The sequence below is a fragment of the Tamandua tetradactyla genome, chromosome 2, assembly GCF_023851605.1.
Source record: "Tamandua tetradactyla isolate mTamTet1 chromosome 2, mTamTet1.pri, whole genome shotgun sequence".
Taxonomy (NCBI): Eukaryota; Metazoa; Chordata; class Mammalia; order Pilosa; family Myrmecophagidae; genus Tamandua; species Tamandua tetradactyla.
Genome location: NC_135328.1, coordinates 51,760,977 through 51,784,744, shown reverse-complemented (window position 1 = coordinate 51,784,744; position 23,768 = coordinate 51,760,977). Strand labels below are relative to the sequence as shown.

Sequence of the window (23,768 nt, the reverse complement as noted above, 5' to 3'; positions counted from 1 at the left end):
CATATTCCAGCAATCTCATAAATATCCAAATGAAGCTGATTTCACGTACGCCAGCTTCCTCAGAGGAATTACTCTAACCTAACCCATGGAAAAGCCATACCTGGGAGGTTTGTAGTAAGAAAGCCCCTCTAATAGCCGCTGCCGATGTTTATTCAATTCTGCCTCAATCTGATTCTGGAAGAGAACAAGGCAATTATACAAATGCAATTTTAATCAGTCTCCAGGAACATGCTGGGGATTATCTATTCCTTTGAGTCTTTTTAACATTCATTTTTTCCCACAGCTGAAATAATTTTGAGTATACAATTCTCTGCTTTTTCTCTCCTTAAAGTTGTAACATAATGATTTAACCTTGTTATTAAAGAGATCCTGATAAACATACTTTCTAGTGGTTGCATAATATTTTATCAAGTGGCTAGATCATTATCATTTCTCTTAATGTTAAATTCACTTAAGCTGATTGTCATTCTTAATTTATATAAATAACGGGATAATTTTGTGCACAAATTTTTAGAGGAATTTCTCTTAAGATACATTCTAGAAGTAGAATGATCTGATCAAGGCATATAAAAAAAGTAAGGCTCTAGAAGAGGTTTACATTTTTTATTATGTTATTTACATTATTTTGTGTTATATAATTATAATTATAATAATAAAAATAATATTTAATGCCATAACAGTTCACCCTCACAGGGTCAGAACACATAATAATCAACATGAAGAAACTATCATTTCAATCATATATTTAGAAATGTCTTAGAAACCATAGCCTCTATGACCTAAAGGAGCTAGCTGGCCAGTCAGTCTAAATGGAAATGGAAAAACAGGTAAGTAGAGTATGAGTCAGAGAAAAGGCCTGAGAATCTTTCTTAGCCTGAGGGAACAGAATGGTATTCGTACCCCTACCCTCAGCAGCCAATCAAATAGCAATGGTATTTTTTCAGAAAAGGAATCAATGAGATACAAAGAAAAATAAAGATTCCAAAAACCTCAGAAGCTGAGCTATAAAACACATACAATTTCAGCAGAGAGAAATAGAAAATGATATTTATAAAGCTTTGAAACTATAAGAAAGAAAAAGCGCATACTTCCTCCTTCTTAAAAGAGAAGTCAGGTTTTTTGTAACATATGCTACACACAGAACCATATGGATCCACTCAAGAACACCACAACTTACCAGTTCTCTCAGAGCTGACCTTCCAAGCAGAATTGTCCACAGTTCTCTACTGCTTCTGAAAAAGAGAGAAAGCCAAGAGGTAATTTTCTTTCTTAGTTGCCAAACTTGATTAAGCTGCCTCAAAGCTATTTTGTCTACTATCTAAAAGCAACTCAATGTACAAAGCAATTTGTTAAAATTTTGAAACGTAATCCTTTACATCATTCTTAGAAATGTGACGTTCAAAATAAAAATAAAGAAACTAAAGCATAAGATTGTAACCTAAATCAAGCAGTTACTATGTTAAAAATGAGGATGGCCACCATATTTCACAGCATCTAAGAAGATATTAATCATAACACACATCATTGTTTATGTGCTACAATGAAAAAATGTGCCCATTAAATAATAAATCCTCAATTATAAGACACATCCTGATTTCAGAGGTATTAAAAATATGGAAAAAATGTGTTTAAAACTAACGAATTACAATAAGTAATGAACTATAAGTCTTGCATACTAAAAAGACAATTCATTTAATATTTCTCTCCTCTCTTCTCATTATAATATAGTGACTAATAACAAAGAATCTAGAAAAGAACCATGTATATTTCAGGATCTCCCATTGTCCCTAGAAAATTTTCTAAATGTATGAACTAATTCATTTTCTCAATTAAGTCTAGCAATCATCATGAATAGCACTAGTGTTGATTCCTTTATTAACAATGACCTCATAAAAGGTACTACAAAACATGAGATATAGTTCCTGCCCCAGTGAGCTCTTCAAACATACCCTCCACGATGCACTTACCCCAGTTCCTTCCTTCACCCGTACCTTTGGAATTTCAGGAAATACTAAGTCTAGAATTAATTTTTTTAATGTAACCAATGAGAAAGTCTCTCAAGGGTTATAAAAAGGATGGGGATTATATTTTATGAGATTCTAAATCAGCACCAAGAATATAAAACCTAAAATCATTAACATTTAGGAAGTCTACTACAAAAGAGAAGTTGAAAAGATCCTAGTGAATATACTAAACATTTAGCTAAAAGGATTCAAGTCATGTAACTGTGAGGATAAATTGAGAACTGTTTTCCCCATTAAGACTGTGATAAATCAGCATCAAGGGATTGAGAAAAACCCTAAAATGAGCTAAGACTCAGCATCAAGGGATTGAGAAAAACTTCTCGACCAAAAGGGGGAAGAGTGAAATAAGACAAAATAAAGTGTCAATGGCTGAGAGATTCCAAACAGAGTCGAGAGGTTATCCTGGAGGTTATTCTTATGCATTAAGTACATATCACCTTGTTATCCAAGATGTAATGGAGAGGCTGGAGGGAACTGCCTGAAAATGTAGAGCTGTGTTCCAGTAGCCATGTTTCTGGAAGATGATTGTATAATGATACAGCTTTCACAATGTGACTGTATGATTGTGAAAACCTTGTCTGATGCTCCTTTTATCTACCTTATCAACAAACGAGTAAAACATATGGAATAAAAAGAAATAATGGGAATAAATGTTAAAATAGAAATGCTAGTGATCAACGAAAGGGATAAGGGGTATGGTATGCAGAAATTTTTTTCTGTTGTCTTTTTATTTCTTTTTCTGAATTGATGCAAATGTTTTAAGAAATGATCATGATGATGATATGTAACTGTGATGATATTGTGAATTATTGACTATATACGTAGAATGGAATGCTCATAAGTTAAGAATGTTTGCATTTGTTTGTTGTATTTTTTTCATTTAAAAATGAAAAAAACAAAAAAGAACCAAGTTGGAGGACTCACTTCCTGATTTCAAAACCTACTCCAGAGCTACATTAATTAAAACAATGTGGTACTGGCATAAGGATAGGCATGAGACCAACGGAATAGAATTGAGAGTTCAAAGCAAATCCACACATGCGCCCCACTGATTTTTGACAAGATGCCAAGTCCATTCATTGGGGAAAGAATCATCTCTTCAACTAATGGTTCTGCAACTGGAAAATCACATGCAAAAGAATGAATTCTTTTATACCTTTCAGCATATAAAAAAAATCAATTCAAATTGGATCAACTACCTAAATATAAAAGTTTATTCTATAGTACTCTTACAAGAAAACATAGGGAAATATCTTCAAGACCTTCTAGTAGGCAATGGATTTTTTTATTTCTATACCAAAATCAAAAGCAACACGTAGGAACATATGTATGTATATATAAATTATATTTGTCAAAGTTCAAAACTTTTGTGTAGCAAAAGATATTTTCAAGAAAGTGAGAAGACCACCTGTGGAATGGGAGAGAATATTTGTAAACTACCTATTGAGAATCATTTAACATTCAGAATGTATAAAGAACTACAGTGTAACAACAAAAAGACAACCCAATTTAAAAAGGGGCCAAGGATTTGAATAGACCTTTCTACAAAGGAAATATTCAAATGGCCAATGTGGATATGAAAGATTTTGGTTTTTTTTTTTCATGGGCAGGCACTGGGAATCGAACCCAGGTCTCCAGGATAGCAGGTGAGAACTCTGCCACTGAGCCACCATGGTCTGTCCACCAATATGGATATGCGAAGATGCTTAACATCATTAGCCTTTAGAGAAACACAAATTAGAACTACAATGAGATGACACTTCATAACCACTAGGATAGTTAGTACTAAAAAACCGAAAATAAGTATTGGCAAAGATGCAGAGATAAAGAAATCCTTGTCTGTTGCTGGTGGGAATGTGAAATGGTGCAGCCACCATGGAAAACGGTTTGGCGGTTCTTCAGAAAGTTAAACATAGAGTTGCCATATGACCCAGCAATTCCATTCCTAGGTTTATACCCAAGAGACTTGAAAGCAGGGACTCGGACAGATGTTTGCCTGCCGAGGTGCAAGGTAGCATTGTTCACAGTGGCCCAGGGGTGAAAGCAACCCAGGTGTCCATCAACGAATGAATGGATAAACCAAATGTGATACAGCCATACAATGCAACGTTATTCCGCCAAAAAAGTGAAGTGCTGGGCACACGCCATGACACAGATGAACTTTAAAGACATCATGTTGAATGAGATAGGCTGGACACAGGGGGACAAGTATGATTTCTCCTATGTGAAATACTTAGAAAAAGCAGATTCATGGAGACTGAAAGCAGAATCCTGGTTGCCCAGGGTGAGACAAGGGGAAAATGGGGAGTTGTTGCTCAATAAGTATGAGTTTTGGTTGGAGATGATGATGATAATTGGAGATGGATATTTGTGAACGTTACCCAGTACTGTCAGTGTAGTTAGTGTCAAAGATTTGTCCATTTAAAATGATTGAAATGATTTTTATGTTATGTGTATTTTACCACAATTAAAAATAAATATATTTTTAATGAAAAAAAAAGACTGTGATTCAAAGCAGTAGCTCTATCCATTTAAAAAATATCTTTCAGCCTTTTCACAGTTTTTTTTTGCATGGGTAGGCACCAGGATTACATTTTTAATGTAAGCATTTAGTGCTATAAATTTTCCTCTCAGCACTGCTTTTTCTACGACCCGAAAATTTCAATCTGTTAATAAAAATATTAAAAAGATACATATCTTTCAGGATTTTCCTATCAAAGGAGGTTTAAACATCCTAAAAACTATAAAGCTCTTTCTTATGGTTTAAAAACTTTAAGAAAACCACTTCAATTCCACTGGAATCTATTGCCACTAATTCTCACAATGGTCCCCTGGAATAACTACTCTGATACCAAGATAGCATTCACTATTCAAAAATAGAGTATACCCAGTGAATGAAGCAAATACCTCTTTATTTTGATAATGTATATGTAAAAATATATAAGTAAATGAAGTCTTAAATAATTAAAAACACAGACGCAAGCTTACTACTCAAAGAAATTTACAGTAAAATTTTGAAAGGAAGCCTTTTGTAAAGGGAATAATTACCTAATTATTTATTTATAAACCTAAATATATTTATATATTTATTTATAAACCTGATTTAACAAAAAATAAAGGAGGAGGAGAAAGGCTTTATTTAAAATGAAATACATTTTCTACCTACCAAGGATAGCTTCTGGGTTTGCACAAAAACTAATTAGACAACTACCACATGACCCTCATACCTAATAAAGTGATTAACAGTATATCAAAATTAATGGCAAGAAGTTCATAGAGACAGACAGAATATGCAAATTCATAGAGACAGAAAATGGATTAAAGGGTATCAGTGACAGGGCTGAGGGGCTGAGGATGGGGAGTTAATGCTTAATGGGTACAGAGTATGCTTGGGACAATGGAAAGGATTTGGTAATAGGTGGGGACACCAATAAATCTAAGAACTTCATTAGCTTAGTGTCAGGTATAACAAAGGATATTAAACACACATTATATAACCAGCAGAAGGGAAGATGGCACTAAAGGGTGTGATACTAACTGGAGTCTACAAAGGAACATAGTTGTATAGAACAGAGTTAAAGAAGAACGAGCACACTGGGGACTGATCCAGATCAACAAAAGGTTTCACCTCAAATTGGAACCTGAAGGTTTGAGCAGGTGATCCTCAAAAAACATAACAGATACAGCCGGAACGTAGAGCTGTGATGTCTAATCCAAAGCTACAAGGGCTTCTATCTATATTTTCAGGAATTTAAACATGTGCTGCAGCGTCTCTCATTTATTTGCATAATATATACTAAGTATCTGGAAAAAAAACTAAGGCACAGAATTAAATAACATGCCTCAAATTCAAAGGTAAATTTAAAAAAATTTACAGACTTTCAGTACATAAACAGACAAAATAGAATTCTATTTTTGCAAGAGTTGGCAATAAGCAGACTGGAAAATTATATTCCTTAGAGAGATCCATCTGGCGGAAAAGCTCTGTGAAAGCTACTGGAAGTTAGGAATAACAGTTTCTACAATTCAGTCCTTTTGGTTGGAAGCTGAGACACAGCCAAGCTACTCTGATAGCTCTTTTGAGGAATACACTTAAACTCCACCTGGAAATAACAGAAGTTGCCACTGCCCATGGATGCTCTGACTCCACAGATGAGATACAACCTTCTGAGATTTAAGCTTAGAAGCAAAAGCTTTTCAAATTGAGTTCTATTTTTCTTTAGTACACCTACACCACTTAGACTTCTACAAAACTCATTAACTGAAAAGAACAAGAGAGTCAAGAAAAAAATGACAATATTCAAAATGACACTCTGCCAATTCCAAAGTGGCCTTCCCCCCAAATTTTAAGAGTATCACTCCATTTCTGACTAGTGCCAGCTTGTATTAACCATACGCAATGACTTTCCTACAAGAACATGTTTCTGAGATACCTCAGTACTCCTCTGGAATGGATTCAAATTTAGAGATCTGGAGTCATCTGCAAATTGGCAGACACCAGGAACAGAATTTGTTTTCTCACAGTCCTGATTTCTAGATATTCCAAACAGGGGAGAACTGTATCACTCTTTTTAATATTTCAGTATAATCCCAACTGGTTGATCATGACTTCTGGCACAAAAACAAAGATCATTCTCCATGAGCAAAGTGATGCCTAGAAACACTACTGTCATTTATTCCATTTTTGGGTTTGATTTTTGGTAGGTTTCCCAGTATGATCAGGGAACTCTTTCAAGCAAACCAAAGCTTTCCTTCTCTTTGTCCTCTCTCATTAAGAACATGCCTTCCCCTACAGGTGCTGAACTTCTACCAAGCTCAGAAATGACTATGAAAAAGGCCTAAGAAAAGGAGGGCACAGTGGTCACAATGCTGCCTAATATAATGCTGACATGAAAAGGCAGGGTAGAAATAGGCAAACGGATCTTCACAAATTATAGACATAGTCTAATGGAAATTGCAAAGAACAAAATTTCACTTCCAAATGAGGGGGTGAAAGAAACAATATCAGAGAAGATGGGCGACATCGGTACTAAATATTTACTGAAAAACTATTATATATTGTTCTAAGTGCTAGGGATACAGCAGTAAACAAGACAAATAAAAAAGGGGGGGGGGGGCAGGGACACTACAGGCACAATAGGTAACAGGGATGGAAGACATTCCAAGCTGTTGTGTGGATGATAGGGGTGTGGTGGTTTGGTTTATGGCCTTATGGCATTAGAGTTGACAGACTTGGGTTTAAATCCTCATTTTACCACAGTCAGCTCTGAGCGCTGGGCTTCTGAGTCATCTGTAAAGCAGAAGATGCCTGACAGCATTGTGAGAATTCAACGAGATATGCATATAAAACGCTTCGCCAGAGTCTGGCATTGTTAAGTACTCTATAGGTGAGAACTATATCATTCGTTTTAATATTTCATCTTCTTGTTCCCAAAACCTAGCATAGTGCCTGGAATCCAAGCATGTACGCTGACCAAAAAAAACAGTGGGACGAAATTAAGTCAGCGCAGAAATGAGGGTGGAAAATGCAGGGAGGTAGCTCGGCGCCACACCAAACATACTTCCTAATGAGAGCACATGGGAGAACGTGGGGACGGGAAAGGCCCAGCCGTCAGCGAGGCAGGCCACAGGGACTCGGCCGCGGGGGTGAGGTGGGAGATTCCTCAAGGCGACCGCGAAGCGCTCCGTCGTGCCTCAAAGAAGCGTCACGGCCGGACGAGGAAGCGCAGGTGGTGTGCCAAGGGACTTGGCCCGCGAAGAGAGAAGAGGAAGGCGAGGAGGCTTAGGTGAGAAGACGGAAGGCCCGGCGCTAAGAGAAGGGGTGAAAACCCGGCCCTCCTCTTGAAGAAGTCCCCTCAGGTCCCCGCGCGGGGGACCGTTTGGACGTAACTGCCTCTCGTCTCGGCGCCCGTCCACCCAGCTGGCCTTCACTCCACTAAAGTCACCACATTCCGCACCAAACTCCCGCCCTGCTCCTGCTTGGACCCTGCACCGCCCAACCACCCGCGCCGGCTCTGCCTGCTCCGCACCTCACACACAGCCCGCCGGCGGCCGCCGCCATCTTCGCGCGCGCGCGCCCCAGCCCCGCCTCCAGACGCTGCGCCGACGCGTTCACTCGCTTCCAGGCTGGGTGCGTGGGGTGGTGCTTTCTGTCACGTGAAGGCGACACCGGGCGGAGCCAAAATGGCGATACTCCGGTGGTGAGGATTCTGCGGTGAGCGTGGAAGAGGTTGTGAGGAAGGCGGCCGAGCGGCTATTTTTACGCCTCAGGTTGGAGGCGGTGGACTGTGACTGGGCACCAGCTCCCAGGCTGCAGAGAGTGACCTGCTGTGGAGCTTCCTTCCTCGCAGCTCGTGAACAGAGGAAAAAGGTTGCTTGCTGGGTGAAGTTGCCTCCCTCTACTTGGCGGGGCAGACGGGTCCGGAGTGCAAGGCATCCTTAGTCACTTCGGCTTATCTGGGGCTTCAAGTCTAGGAACATGACCCGAGATTGCGCTCCTCCGGCCCCCGGAACCGGGGCTCCGCTGAGCGGGTCGGTGCTGGCGGAAGCGGCAGTGGTGTTCGCCATGGTGCTGAGCATCCATGCTGCGGTGTGGGACCGCTATTCGTGGTGCGCTGTGGCCCTCGCAGTGCAGGCCTTCTATGTCCAATACAAGTGGGACCGGCTGCTACAGCAGGGAAGCGCCGTTTTCCAATTCCGAATGTCTGCCAACAGTGGCCTACTTCCTGCCTCCATGATCATGCCTTTGCTTGGACTGGTCATGAAGGAGCGTTGCCATGCTGCGGGGAACCCATACTTCGAGCGCTTTGGTATTGTGGTGGCAACCACTGGCATGGCTGTGGCCCTCTTCTCCTCAGTGTTGGCACTGGGCATCACTCGCCCAGTTCCTACCAACACTTGTGTCGTCTCTGGCTTGGCTGGAGGTGTCATCATTTATATCATGAAGCACTCGCTTAGCGTGAGCGAGGTCATTGAGGTCCTGGAGGTCCTACTGATCTTTGTTTACCTCAATATGATTCTGCTGTACCTGCTACCCCGCTGCTTCACCCCTGGTGAGGCACTGCTGGTGTTGGGCGGCATCAGCTTTGTGCTCAACCAACTCATCAAGCGCTCTCTTACCGTGGTGGAGAACCAGGGAGATCCAGTAGACTTCTTCCTGCTAGTGGTGGTGGTAGGAATGGTTCTCATGGGCATCTTCTTCAGCACTCTCTTTGTCTTCATGGACTCAGGCACCTGGGCCTCCTCCATCTTCTTTCATCTCATGACCTGCGTCCTGGGCCTTGGAGTGGTTTTACCTTGGCTACATCGGCTCATCCACAGGAACCCTCTGCACTGGCTCCTTCAATTCCTCTTCCAGACAGATACCCGCATCTACCTCCTAGTCTACTGGTCTCTCCTGGCCACCTTGGCCTGCCTGGTGGTGCTGTACCAGAATGCCAAGCGGTCATCTTCTGAGTCCAAGAAGCACCAGGCCCCCTCCATCACCCGAAAGTATTTCCATTTCATTGTGGTAGCCACCTATATCCCAGGTATCATCTTTGACCGGCCACTGCTCTATGTGGCTGCCACTGTATGCCTGGCAGTCTTCATCTTCCTGGAGTATGTGCGCTACTTCCGCATCAAGCCCCTAGGTCACACTCTGCGGACCCTCCTTTCCCTCTTCCTAGATGAACGAGACAGCGGACCACTCATCCTGACACACATCTACCTGCTCCTGGGCATGTCTCTTCCCATTTGGCTGGTCCCCAGACCCTGTACACAGAAGGGTAGTCTTGGGGGAGCAAGGGCCTTAGTCCCCTACGCTGGTGTCTTAGCCGTAGGTGTGGGCGATACTGTGGCCTCTGTCTTTGGCAGCACCATGGGAGAAATCCGCTGGCCTGGAACCAAAAAGACTTTCGAGGGAACCATGACATCCATATTTGCCCAAATCATTTCTGTGGCTCTTATCTTAATTTTTGACAGTGGAGTGGACCTAAACTACAGTTATGCTTGGATTTTGGGGTCCATCAGCACTGTGTCCCTTCTAGAAGCATACACTACACAGATAGACAATCTCCTTTTGCCTCTCTACCTCCTGATATTGCTGATGGCCTAGTTGCTGTGCAGCAGCAGTAATAAAGGAAACAGAGACATGAGGAGGATGAATGGCCCCCACAGCACCCAGCCTCTTAGGCAAGAAGAGCCAAGGGGTGAAAAGAAGATTTGCTTTTTCAGTTGATTCAGATTTAAAATAAAAATCAGAGTTCTCCAGGTTTTAGTTTTCTGATGTTTTAAAAGAAAACAGGCTTAAATGATACTGAATCAGCTCAAAGAATTTGAGTATGCTATAGAATCCCCTTCTCTCACCTCATAGTTCTCAGGGAGGACCAGAGTGAACACTGGACGCAGTAGAACATAATGGTTGACACTTAAGATCCTGGTGTCAAACTACTCTGGTTAGAATCCTCGGCTGCACTACTTATTAACTGTGTGACCTTTGATGAGTCACATAGTCACTCTGAGCCTCAACTCCATCTACAAGATGGGAATAATTGTTTATAGGGGTATTGTGAGGATCCAATGAGATGTGTATGAAGTATCTAGCCCAGGCCTAGGCAACGAGCAATAAGTAAGGGAAAGTGTCATTATTGCCCAAGACCAGTCCTCATCTTAGCAAAAAAGCATTGCAAGCCAAGAAATTTGTCTTGTACTTGGAGATCAGAGTGAACTTTACTCCTATGGCTTCATTTAGAGGAGGAGAAGGCATGTGGTATCTCCCAGTTGGATTTGGAAGAGCTGAAGGGGAGAGGTGGGATAGGTTTGGGGCATAGTATAAAAGAGCTGGAGGAAGAGGATCAGGTCCTGAGCTAATGTCCTGTTTAAGCCAGCCCCACCCATCTACCTCCCACTTCCGAGGTCTCTGCTGCCTGGCTAGGTGTGCTGATGGAGAAAAATGGGCTGGACAGTACAGGGTCCTTATCAAGATGTCCCTCCTTAGACCCTCTCACCCTCCGGTCACGTCCAAGTCTGTTTCTTCCCTGACAACAAATTAGAGCCTAGGACAGGTCCATAAGGGCTGCAGGAGTTTCCATAGCTCTACTCTGAACACCTCTGCCTAAACAAGGGACCCATGCTTCAGCCTTGCTCTTGGGAGAACAGGGTCTGGGCCTGCCTGATTCCCCTATAGAGCCTGGCACATAGCTGAACTTGGTAGACATTTGCTGAGTGGATGAACATTTCCCATCAATGGGAAAATAACAGCTGGTTACATGAAACTAAACAAGTTTCTCCCTTCTCACCTAGCCTAGCAAGGAGCCTAGCAGGAAGAGGTGATAACTTTGGCCTGCCAAGGCCAGAAACCAAGAGCAAAGCCCAGGAGCTGTTACCGGCACCTTATGCTTCTGCCTGGAAATTACTACCAAGTTCCTTTCCTTCAGAGGAGATTATTGAGACCTTCCTTTGTGCCCCAAAGGAGACTCAACAAACCTGATCCTTCTCTCAGTTCCCTATTACTGCTTGCCAAAGAAGGCAGCAAAATGTTGGGGAAAGAGCCCCAGCTTTGCCCCACTGGCCTTGGGAAAGGGCTCTTTTCTTGGCCTTGGTGTGTCCAGTGGTGGGTTAGACTAATCAGGGTCACACATATGCCTGCAGAGACCAGGTAGGTAATGCAGATAAATGAGGACTGAGAAAATACGAACTCTGCTGGACCAGAGAACACATGCCTCTAAGGAGGCAGCTCCAGCCAATAGATGCCATGCTAGAATGTAGGCCCTAGGTTGTCAAACTTCCCCTGTTCAAAAACCCTGGTAGAGCTCCCAATTTAAAAAAGTTTTGTTAAAAACAAATCTGCAGTCTAGATTCAGCCAGTATCCCCCAGTTTGCAACTGGGCCAGACCCCAGCTTATTAGGTTTTGGGATTGGCAGTTGTTCCCACTGAGGATTTGGGTGCCTGCCCAGCACATCCTAGTCTGCCCCCCTTATCATATAGATGGGGAAACAAGCCCAGAGACGGGAAGGGATTGGTCTCCTTCCTACCTCCCCAAGCAGGGAGGATTGGGTAGTGTAGCTCTTGGGAGTGCAGGCTCTGGAGCATTCTGAACAATTGAATGGCTGACTTCAGCAGGTCACTTAACTTCTCCAGGCCTCAGGTCCTTGATTTGTAAGTACAAATGCTAAGAGCAAGGAATTCAGAGATAGGTGTGAGAAGCCAATGAGCGGTAAAACAAAGAAAACTCTTAGCACAGAGCTGGGCTCACTGTGAGTGCCCAGTAAATGTGACGTTATTAAAATCATATAGTGTGTTCCAGGCCAGGCCGGGGTACCTGGGATGATTTGCAGGAGGGCTGTCAAGACAGCAAGGCTGCTTAAGAAAGAAAGAAACAAGCTGCATTTGTAATTCATTTTTATTGTGTCTTGCAGTGTACAAATCAGAGTTCTACCTTAGAAGAGATAAGAGTGAGAAGCCGAAGAGAGGTGACCAGAACCCTTTCATGGTTCTGGGAGAGGTGGTATTGGGGCAGTATGGAAGCGGAGACAAAGATCTTGGAAAAGCCTCCCATCCAAACTGGACTGCTGCTCTGCCACTTCCCTGCACAGATACTGGCAGAAGGAATGCCCAGGAGGGGAGATGCAGCTTCCTCACTGCAGCCAGTAGGTTGGGCAAGGCAGACTGGCCTGCTGTCTGTGTTAGCAGTCCCCACCTTCATCTGGAGAGGACAGTGCCTGAGCCCTGCTGAGGGCCTTTAGGTGTACAGTAGGGGAAAGGGCAGCTCTGCTGTTGGCTGGAGCCTGCAAAAGATAGAGTTGAGCTTGAAATTCCCAGTTTAGTGCTTCTATCCTACAGGACCTCTTTAGGGAATTTTCTGGGGCAGGCACACCCTACATACCACCTACCAGTTCTCTGGGTTCCAGGTCGTGCCAGAGGCCTCCATGAGGTGAAAAGTATAAGCTTGGCGTGAGTGGTCAGAGAGGTTCTGCTCACTCTTATGGACCACTTCTCCATGGATTAGAACAAGGGCCCCTTGTAAGGACACAAGCAGGACAGGAGAACAAAAGCCTCACACTCCTCCACATACCCCCTTCCCAGGACAGGACAGTTCGTCGGGCCCTCATTCCTCAAGCATTTCTGTGCCCCCATTTATCCCCATTCCCATCCCTTGACCTCACCCCCACATCCTGCTTCAGGGCTAGAGGCTGTACTCGTTAGGGATAGGGATGTTCTCCTGGGATCAAGTTCCTTCTCACATGGCCAGTGCCCTTGGCAAGCCTTAAGAAGGGCCTTCCTTCTCTTGTGTTTGCAGAGTGAGGCTGAACCTCTCTGTAATGTGCCAGTCAGCTGTGACCTTGGCCAGTGAATGCTGAGTTGGACCTCAGTTCTCCCTTTTCTAAAAGGAAGATGATGAACTAGTAGCTGGCATTTGTCGAGCACTTCTTGTATGCCACACAGGTTCTGCGAAAACATCTTAGATCATCATCTTACTTCCCACTCTACATTTGGGGAAATTGAGGCTTGGGAAAGTTCAGTCATTGCCCAAAGAGACAACCCATAAATAGCAGAACCTGGATTGGGACCTGATTCAGATTTTACTGTTAACCACACTGCTTCCTGAATTCTAAGTGCCTATCCAACCCTGGCTTCCCTCATTCAGTGTGGCTTTACAGCCTTCTTGCTTTCTGGATAGTCAGAATGAGCACAGACCCATATGCATGGCCTCAAGCCCCCTGCCTTCCTGACCTCTACATTCTACCTACCTCTCTGCACAGGTGTGGGCACAAAGAGGCTGTTATGCCAGGCTGGCTCTGACCCAAGGAACCTGGTGCCAGGTGCCAAGCCAGCAGGGGCCCGTACCATCCTTCTTGACACTCCACCTGCAGGCCAAGATGGAAACTTCAGCCCTTTTTTCTCCAGTTTCCTCTTTCTTAGAGGTCAGAAAGGTACAGGTGGGCAGGGAGAGATAGGTATCCTCACTGGTATGGGAGCCAGGGATGAACCAGAGGCAGCCGTTCTCCAGCGTGGCATCCTCCAATGCGATCCAAATGCCCAGGACCCGGCCCAGGGGCTCCGTGTATAGGAAGGAGGCATCCTGGTGAGGGAAGACTGCAGCAAGCCCACCCGGGAGTGAGAAGCCCACCCTTTCCCTAGCACCACCTCACCCTCAGTCCTCTCAGAGCCTTCTGAACTAGCCTGCCTTCCTGTGATCATTTAGAATCTCACCACTTCCGGGTCCTGAGACTTTGAGCAAGAGATTTCACCTATGAAAGTGTCAATTGCTGACACTGTAAAGTGATCCCATAGATAGCCTATCTCATAGGGTTTCGGGAGGATTCCATGAGCTGATGTATGAAAGGTACAGAGTCCAACATTGTAACTGCTTGCTAAAAAAGTAGCTGCTATTGTATAATTCCAGCCAACTAACTAAAGCTACTATTACTAACCAGGTACAAGCAGTCTCCAGCTACGAGATGGTCTACTTGGTGGCAGAGGATTGGGAAGTCGGGTACAAAGTGGGGAATAACTATGACAGCCACATTTTAAACACCTCTTCCACGTGATCATGGGGCAAAGCTAAGATGGAGAACCACTGAACAAAAGACCTTAGTCTGCAGTAACACAGTGAAGAGGTGCTAATATCACCTCCTTCCTTCTTCCAGAACTATGTGTTTTTCTGAACACTGAACTTTAAAAGGAACTTCAACAATCTGGACAATGCCCTAAGGAAATATCCTAATGGTGGGGAGCTCCAAAGCATTTGGGGGAGGAATGGCAGGAACTGGGGATGCTGGGCTAGGGCAGAAAAGGCTCAGGGAGGGATGGTCAGGAGAACTGTCCTTGGGCCGAAAGGCAGGGAAGAGAAGGTAGTCACAACAAGGCAGACTTGGGCTCATGGACAGAAGGAAAGAGCTACCTTGTGAGGGGGTGAGCTCCCTGTCACTGGGGACATTAGAGCAGAAGTGGATAATCATCCTCTAGGGATACCGTAAAGGGCATCTGTGCATCCGGTGGGGTTTAGAACTAAATCATCAATATCTTGCTGAATCAGCCCCCTGGGAAGCATGTTAAAAAAATAGATTCCCAAGGCTGTGCAGGCCTATTAACTCAAGATCTCAGGGAATGGAGCCCAGGACTTTGTATTTTTAACGAGATACAGTTTTGCGAGGTTTGGGAACCACTGTGCCAAGGTCTCCACAGCTCCCTCCCAATCCACTGTTTTGGGAAGGAATGGAAAGTGGCTCCTCCTGCTGTGGCCAAGGCTCCTGTCCAGAGACATCTCAGCAGTCATTTTCCCTTCCTCCAAAGACCTGACAACCACTAATGTCCCAGATCATCCACTAGTAACCTTTGCTGGGCCCCACAGCCTGCACGACGCTCACCTTCGCCACCAAAGTGAGGTTGCTGAAAGAGAGAGAAGACTAGTGAGGATGGAGAGTAGTGAGGGGGTGCAGGCAGGAAGAGCAGGGCTTGCTCTGAATCTTAGAAGATGCTCCTGCCCTGGCTAATGATGTTCATCTCCAAGGATTCCATGCCAACACCCAGCTACCAAGCACATAACTGTGTGCCAGGCTGAGGAAGGATGCAAAGAGAAAAAATCACCCTACCCAACAGGGAACTCTCAGTCTAAGCAGGAGACAAGCAGCGTGGAGTGAGGGCTACAACAGGCTGAGACTAGGCTAGCAGTTAAGCCTTCCAGATCCAAGATCAGATGGATCCTTACTCAGGGTATCTGGATGCTTTTTAGAGGAAGTGGCACTGAGCTGGGCCTTGAAAGCTGGGAGCAGAGTGTTTCAAAGAAGGGAGGAGGGAGTCCTAAGGATCCCTCCTATCACCAAATTTTCACGGAGTGCCAACTAAGTGCCAGGCATTACTTCGGCTGTGCTGAGTTCCCCTGCCAACTTCCAATAATAGTTCCTTGGCCCATTGTAAGGAGGGACTTAGTATGGGCACTACACCCATTTTACACAGGGGTAACAGGTCTAGGGAAGGTAGGGTGCTCACCTTGAAGATATACATGCTCTGTACCACCACAGGCATCTGGAGACCCAGACTCCTGGCCAAGGCCTGGAAATGGGCAGAGAGTCATCATCTGGCCCACCCACCTGGCCCTTGCCCCATTTTCTGCTTACCTGTATCTTGGGGGAGTGTGTAACACACCTGAAGACTGGGTCATGGGCATGCAGAGCTGTAGGGGCAGAGGTGGGCTGACTGGCCAGTCCCCCATCCCCATACATCCCTCTAGCAACTAGCTCTGGGCACCCAGACTAAGGCACATTTTGATATTCTCATCTATTTTTTGTGTATTAAACTTTCCACTTTCATTTATTTTTTATTTTTTGGCATGAACAGGCACGGGGAATCGAACCCGGATCTCCTGCATGGCAGGCGAAAACTCTGCCATTGAGCCACCATTGCCCACCCATTTTTTTTTTTTAACTTTCCACTTTTTTACAACCAAATAATAGGCCCCATATTTGCTGTCACCCCATCCCAGCCCCATCGCACCCATGACCATATTCTTGACCTTTCAGCCACCTGGGAACCTTACTCAAACAAACCCTGACTCCCTACTGCTCACAAAGTACAAAGGCCTCCAAGGGGCCCATTATTTGGTAAAAATCGCAGTACTGCCACTTACTCTGTGTGACCTCAGGTAACCATTTCACTCCTGTAAGCCTGTTTCCTCCTCTGTAAAATGGGGATTAGAAAAACATTCCTAACTCCCAAAGTTACTTTAAGGACTCCATGGGCTAATGTATGTACAACAATAGCCCAGGCCTGGCACAGAAGAGTCATTCATTATCATCACTTGCTATCGTTATTATTACAAATAGTGAGGGTTTCATGGCTTGGTTTTAGGGACATAGAATAGGGGACATGTCAGTATGTCAGGTACTCCTTGAGGAGGCTCCAGGAAGCAGTTGGACCCAGAAGCCCCTCATTTCTGGGGCCTGGATGATCTCCAGAACAGGCATTAAAGAGTTGAGGGACCTGCCACATGGCCCATCTGGGTGGGAGGAGATTAAAGTAGAAACATCTCTTCCAGTACTGTGGTAGCATCATATGATGCAGAAAAGCAGGACCAGATGGGGATTCTACAATCAGACATGCCACTTGTTCGGCCACTAACTTACTATGAGCTTTGGATACGCCCTTAACCTCTTCAGGCCTCGCTTTCCCCATTTTCTTTCCCACTCTCACCCCACCCCAGGCCCCTGCTCACCATGGCCAATTTTGTTGATGGACTTCTCCGGAGGGACCAGAAAATTTCCTGTTGCACAAGGAACAGGTAAAGGCAGAAGAACTGGAGCTCAGCCTTCAAGGGGCAGCTGGCTTCAGAGCCTCCCAGCCCTGGGGGCAGATACCCGAGTTCAGCCCACCCCTACTGTGCCTCCCCTACACCTCTAGGGCCCCAGCTCCAAACCTTCTTTGTCAAAAACGCCTTTCTCAAAGAAGAATCGAATCTTGTCACCGCTGCTCAAGAAATAGTCTGTGCTGCCCTATGGAGAGGTGACATCCGCAGAGAGATTAAGAGAGTATTCTAGGGTCTGAGCTGGGCCTGGCCAAGAGGGAGGGAAGATTCAGATGCTTCCCACTCCAGCAGGGCTACAGAGTCCCCCACCCTCACCGCCACCCCCTCCCCACCCCACTGCCATTTCTCAAACTTGTCCAGTGAGGCACAGGACAGTGAACTGGAACCTGGAGTGCCTGGAAGCACAGCCTGAAGCTACAAACCCAAAAGTGCTTGGAAACCCTTAATAAGTCACATGACTCCTGTATTTTACTCCAGAGTAATTCAGAACACAGGCACTAAAATCAGACAGGCCTGGTTCTCAGTTAGCCTTGGGCCACTTATTTTTCCTCTCCAGGCTTTGATTTCCTTATCTGTAAAAGAGAGGATAATAAGAGAATTTACTTTCCCTGACTTACTGGAGGCTCCAGCTAGTGGCTGAATCTTATAACAGGTGAAAGCACACACTCTGGAGTTAAAATACTTGGGTTCAAATTCTAGCTCTGCCAATGATTGGCTGTGTTACCATGACTACATTACTGTACTTCTCTAGGCTTAGTTTTCTCACCCATAAAATACAGATGCTATTAATGGTACCTATCACATAGGGTTTTGTAAGAATTATGAGTTGATATATATATAAAGCACCTGGGATGTCTTGAAATTGGTAAGTACCATGTGAGTATTTGCTTTATTATTATTATTATTATTATTATTATTATTATTATTATTATTACATGTAAAGCAAGGCACAACTAAATGTGCAATAAATATAAGCTATTACTTATCCTTTTTCTTAATAACTTATCCTTGTTAATTTTAATATAATGTTTTAAATTTCTTAGCATCATATGAAAATAATGTTCCAAGAAGATGCCCCATGTTTTCCATGTGGCTTTAGTCACTCTTGACCCACCATCATATATATATATCTCCCCAGCAGGAAGTAAAGATATCATCCAGCAGCTCTTTTTGTTTTACAAAGGCAGACCATACTACCTTCCTGCATGACAGATGATATTACTGGAGCTGAGTTGGCATTGACCCCCCCGTCTCTGGGTTCCCCAGATGGCTACAGCCCCCATCACTCCCTTACATGTGCATCTGCTCTCAAATTCAGCCTGCATGGCTTAACTCAATTACTTGCCTAGTCCCTTTCAAAGACCTTCTCACTGAAAACTGTGTTTTATTTTGTTCTCTTTTGTTCCCAATATTCTTAGCTCCTCTGAGTTAGGATCAGGGGGAGGGAACTTGGGGGAACCTAATTGATAATAATACTAAAGATGATGCTAAACATATTAATAAGTGAAACAGTAAGATATTACAACCAACTCAAAGGAGACTTCCAAGAACCACACATCTACAGGCAATAAGGAAAATGAATTCACAAATAGAGGCAAAACTGGTGTATCCACAAAGCAATAATTGCATTCCACCAGGCACAGTTCATATCCATTTCTATGGACAAGTATTGCATTTTAATCAGTTTTGTACAGCTTACATAGTTGTGAAATAACTCAAAAACAGTGAAAGGTGAAGATTAGCTGGAAGGGAGCATTAGACATAAAACTTTTTCTTTTTTAATGCCCATTTCAAAGTCTTTCACAATATCAGTAGTATATATTGAGGGTTTACTAAGTCCTGGGAACTGTGTGGAGTTCTTTGCAAGCTCTATAAACCGAGACATACACACTTGCTTCTCCTAACCCTCCAGCCACCCACCCCCGCCTCTGGTCTCTGGAACATTTCTCACAGGACTTGAAGGACACAGGATTTGGTCCCCTCATTCCTCTGAGCCTTTGGGTAACCTGACTGTCTCTGCCTGCAGGACCTCCCATCTCTGGGAGTGTGGCCAACTGGACCAACTATTTGGAGGGAACTGTAACCCTTGATCCATCTATGAAAGTCTCCATTCTCTGGGATGCAAGGCAGCAGCCTTCTTTGTGTCCACCAGGTGGCAGGAGCTCCTCAACTTGAGCATGCCTGAATCCCACTGGGCTGTCCCCACCAGACAGGCTTAAAAATTCAGGCCACAAAGGATTAAGAAAACTGTGTGGGAAACCCCCTTTGAGTTTCCATTTATCCAATTCAAACTGTTTTGGTTCTTATTGTGGTTAAGTAGGTCGCTGGGAAGAAACAAGATTAGTTCTGGTCTCATTGGGGAATAAGCCTTATTATAAAGCCATCAGTAAACAGAATTGCTTGACTTATTCTGGGTTCCTGACCAGAAAGAGGCCCTTTGTGGCAGAGAACTACTGAGGCAGTACAGGAGAGCAAGTACATGGACTTGGTGTTAGATCTGGGTCCAAATCTCAATTATCAATTGTATGGTTTTGGGCAAGTGATATCTAAGCCTTATTTTTCCCCTACCTGTTAAATGGGGATATAATGTCTACATTATGAATTCATCGTGAAGGAATGAAGGAAAGATGTGTATCATGTGCTTAGCCTGGCACCTGGTCTGTTATAAAAGCAAATCCAGAGGCCTTAGAGTCCTCCCTTCCAGGTTGCTGCTCTGGCTGGGGGTTGAGTGCCCCAATCAAAGGCCATATCCTATCCTCACCTGCTCTAGGCACCTACCTGGGCTCGGAGCTGCTCCTCTTTCTGGGTGGAAAATTCTGTGCGGCAATGGAGAGGGACATCCATCTGAGCCACTATCTCACCAATCCTCTCCCGCATGGCCACACACTCCTCTGCAGACAAGAATCCTTCCAGGACCAGGAATCCATCCTCCTGGAACTACAATGGGAATAAGACTCAGTGTCCCCCCTGTCCTCGAACCCTCCTTAGGATGACTGATTTGATCACTCTCTCCCCAAAACCAGCATTTGTGTAGGCAGAGACCAAATGTCTTGTTCATTGCTGTCCTGACACTGGGCACGTGTCTGACAATCAGTGATGTAGCAGATATTGGCTGCATGAAGGAAGGGAGGAGGAAGGGGAAAGGGAGGTGTCTTAGCCCTTCCCCTCCACTGGCTTCGGCCACGTGGAAATACAGCCTATTCATTTATTCAGTTAATGCCGGTTGAACATCTCCTGTGTACGAGACATGGTTTCAGGAGCTAGAGACAGTTATGAGCTGGCCAGACATTACCCCTGCCCTTAGAGAGTTTACAGTCTTGTTGAGGAGACTGATAGTAAACAAATCATCACACAGGTGTACTGAAGTGTGATCACAAACTATGCTGAGTGCACTTGGTAGAAAGGGGAGGAGAGGGGTCTCTGGGCACCAGCTCTGACATTTAAAGAAAGGAGACCAGCAGGATAATGGGAGTCAGCAGGTGGTAAGAGATGAGGAAGAACATTCTAGACAGAGAGAAGAGGATGTGTGAAGCCCCTGAATGCAGAGGAACATGAGGTATTGGGAACTGAGAGAACAGAAAGTGAAGATGGGGAGGTGGGAGAGAGAGGCGGCAGGAGGGTGGCAGGAGCCAAGCTTTATCCTAAGTGCAGCCGGCAGCCAGTGGGGGAGTTAAAACAGAATGGCTTATTCTGATTTGCCTCTAGCTCTTATATTCTGAGGCTATTGAGAGCAAAACATAGGGAGAGAAAGAGTATTTGCACATTTGCTTACAGAGAATTATAAAGTCTAGCCTTAATAGGGACATTGGAAGTCACCTCCCAAATTCACCACTAAGTGTCAGATTTCCAGTTACCACAATCCCCATCTCCCACCACCCCCCACCCCACCCATCCTTGCGGATGCCCATTTCTGGCTTCCACATGCCAGGCACTGGAACATTCATGACCACCCACCAAGGGCCCTTCTGTCTCTCGGCAGCTCTGAACGTTAGAAACTTAATCCTCATATCAATATCAAGCAGAATATTGCCTCTGTGGAATCGAGCCATATACAGCAAACCAAGCATACCCTTGATCTAGTAAACCCACTGCTAGGAATTCTTCTCTTGGGATTAGCAAATAGGTAAGTAAAGATATATGTATGAGGACATTGACTAAGCATTGTTTAAGAAGAGCAATAAATCGGAAGCAACCTAATCATGCAGCAAAGGAGATGGTTCCAACAAAGTTCCAGGTTTATTTACCCTGGAACACAACGCAGTGGATAAAAATTATGTTGTAGAAAAATTATGACTGACCTAAGGACATGTTCCTGATATACTGTGAAATAAAAAAAAAAAAAAAAAAAAAAACACAGATACAAATTGGTATTTTACCTGAGAACTTGAGTGAGTTGTTTCACCTTTCTGAACCTCAGACTGCCAAATGAAATAACAACAGTGCCTCCTTTATGCGACATGGCCAGCGCTCAAAAGTGGTAGCTATTATGATGGGTTAGTCTTTTGTAAGTCTGTCCAGTCGAAACCCTCATCAGGCTTCGGGCTCTGGGTGTTGGTCGTCCCTCGTGAGCCACCCCCCCCCACCCCCCGTGGCATAGCCAGGCTGGGGTCTGAACTAGCTGATCTGGGTGCTTTTTTTCTCCTTAGGGTCAACCCATCCACTGCCACCTGAGTCCTGCGGCCTAGATAATCGTGATGTTGTGTGCACAAGTTATGATTCGTGTTTGGGAACTGACCCCGCTGGGCCTGGGTCTCCTCTTTTGTAATATGGCTGGGGGTGGGATTGCTTCCTTAGGACGTCCCCCCCACCCCCCACCCCCCCACCCACAGGCCCCTACCTTCTGGAGCTGCAAGGGGCTCAGGCAGGCCATATGGACCACGCAAGTTGAACAGAGAACTCTTCCTGGTGTGTACTGAACAGAGAACTCTTCCTGGTGTGTACTGGAAGAAAGGTCGAGGGGAAGCTGGCCCAAGTTACTGGAAGAAAGGTCTAGGGGAAGCTGGCCCAAGTCTGGAACGCCCACAGGAACTTAACCCTTCCGTACCCAGACAAAATCCAATCCTACCAGAGGTCCCCCACCCCCAACACACAGATAGGCCTGGGATCTCTCTCCCTGTTGCGCTCCACAACCCTCCCCCTCCCTCTCTCTCCCTTCTGCCCTTGGATGAAGCAATGGCCCTTGCCTCTGTATTCTTCCCTCACAGCTAATCCAGGATTAGCCTTCTCTCATCTTAATTATGGCTTTTAACCAGTTCCTCTCCTCCAGGCTACTTACCAAGGACCCAGAAGATGTGTCCTGGGAGTATTGGGGCAAAGAAGCTGAGCTAGCAGAAGTACAGAGCCACCATTAACTATGACCTCTGAGTAGTAGCTCCCTCTCCAGGACTGAAACAAGGATTAGAAAGTCCCTGAGACCACCAGCATCAATATCTGGGTAGGGTGGAGGTGCGGGTTTGCGTTTGGGGAACGTCCATGTCACACTAGGTTCTCAGTGGCTTTGCATTTCAAAGGTGTCCCAGACTCTCCCAGCTCTGATATGAAACTCTCCAGGCCCTGGGAGGATTCTGGGGGCTATATGGAGTTTATGAGTGAGTCTGCGATTCAGAGGAAGGGATAGAAGAAAGCGCTATCTCACCTAGAAAGAGGAAGGGCCTACAGAATGGGGACTGAGTCTTCAGAATGAGGGAGGAAAGCGATGGTTCCTATTTTCCACCCCAGACCCAAAATATTTGGTGTCTCAAGAAGGGCTGGCCCAGCCAAGCCTGGAGATCAGAACAGCACATGCACACCCACCCTTCTCTGAGCTTGCTCTTCCAGCAGCTGACAGGAACACTTTCTGTAGCTTCTGGAACTCCGGCCACTGGACTTCCCTGAAACGATGGCTTTCTGAATGGTGAAGAGACAGAGTGTCTCAGGAGTGAGGCACAGGGACACACTGCTCAGCCCTGTGAGCCTTGGCCTCAAGTCAAGCTGTGTTTTCTGGGCTACAGCACTGGCAGTTACTGCTTTGTCCAGGCTTCCAGAGGGCCAGAGGGAGGGGTGAGCTCCCATCCCTGCTCTTGAGGATGGTGGGAAAAGTTCAGAAAGATTAGGGAAGGGGAAGAGGGTGGGCAGAAGACAGAACCATGAGGAAAATACAGTCAAGAGGAGGGAGGCAAAGCACCTTCCCAGCTGTTTTAGCCCCTTTCAATGTAGTCACTCAACATATTACACAGAGTCACCTACCATATGCTTGGCACACAGCAACGGTCCCCTCAAGCTGGGCCAGCCAGGCACAGAGGGCAAGCAATACCCCTCGAAAGCCCCAACCAAGGCCCAACTAGTAGGCTAGTATGGCAGACCTGGGTTGAGACAAGCCATCATTTTGAAATCTTGAGCAGGTGCTGGCCATACTTACCCCATCTGTAATTTGGGACAACAGAAGTATCTCCTATGAGGATGGAGCAAAATGAATGTTTTA

The 23,768-nt window shown here is 45.0% G+C and overlaps 3 protein-coding genes across 9 annotated transcripts in view; 1 reads left to right on the top strand and 2 right to left on the bottom strand.

Moving 5' to 3' along the window:
- NUP188 (nucleoporin 188) overlaps positions 1-8,103 on the bottom strand; it is a 116,443-nt gene extending 108,340 nt beyond the window's left edge. For 2 of the 3 annotated variants that reach the window (XM_077146744.1, XM_077146757.1), the window contains exons 1-3: positions 8,054-8,103; positions 1,178-1,232; positions 101-174 (exon numbers count right to left, since the gene is read on the bottom strand). In XM_077146744.1, coding sequence (XP_077002859.1) covers positions 101-174; positions 1,178-1,232; positions 8,054-8,085 — 161 coding nt within the window. In that variant the 5' untranslated portion in view covers positions 8,086-8,103. The remainder of the gene's footprint in view (positions 1-100; positions 175-1,177; positions 1,233-8,053) is intronic. The other variant, XM_077146750.1, reaches the window with a different exon arrangement.
- Positions 8,104-8,175: 72 nt separating this feature from the next.
- DOLK (dolichol kinase) lies at positions 8,176-10,274 on the top strand. The gene has a single exon (XM_077146818.1). The coding sequence runs from the start codon at positions 8,503-8,505 to the stop codon at positions 10,117-10,119; it is 1,617 nt and encodes a 538-aa protein (XP_077002933.1). The 5' UTR covers positions 8,176-8,502; the 3' UTR covers positions 10,120-10,274.
- Positions 10,275-12,316: 2,042 nt separating this feature from the next.
- On the bottom strand, positions 12,317-23,215 carry PHYHD1 (phytanoyl-CoA dioxygenase domain containing 1). Of its 5 annotated transcripts, XM_077146928.1 has the most exons (12): positions 23,102-23,215; positions 22,146-22,248; positions 20,087-20,245; positions 17,420-17,495; positions 17,219-17,266; positions 16,125-16,180; positions 15,997-16,059; positions 15,375-15,396; positions 13,972-14,100; positions 13,755-13,871; positions 12,897-13,023; positions 12,325-12,791 (listed from the first exon to the last, which is right to left on the bottom strand). In XM_077146928.1, the coding sequence occupies exons 2-12, from the start codon at positions 22,176-22,178 to the stop codon at positions 12,746-12,748; spliced, it is 876 nt and encodes a 291-aa protein (XP_077003043.1). In that variant the 5' UTR covers positions 22,179-22,248; positions 23,102-23,215; the 3' UTR covers positions 12,325-12,745. The 5 variants fall into 5 exon arrangements, with proteins under 5 accessions (XP_077003038.1, XP_077003033.1, XP_077003036.1 ...); XM_077146921.1 differs by lacking the exons at positions 12,897-13,023; positions 23,102-23,215 and having other exon boundaries at positions 12,320-12,791; positions 22,146-22,383; XM_077146917.1 differs by lacking the exons at positions 17,219-17,266; positions 23,102-23,215 and having other exon boundaries at positions 12,323-12,791; positions 22,146-22,381.
- Between the last annotated feature and the right edge of the window lie 553 nt (positions 23,216-23,768).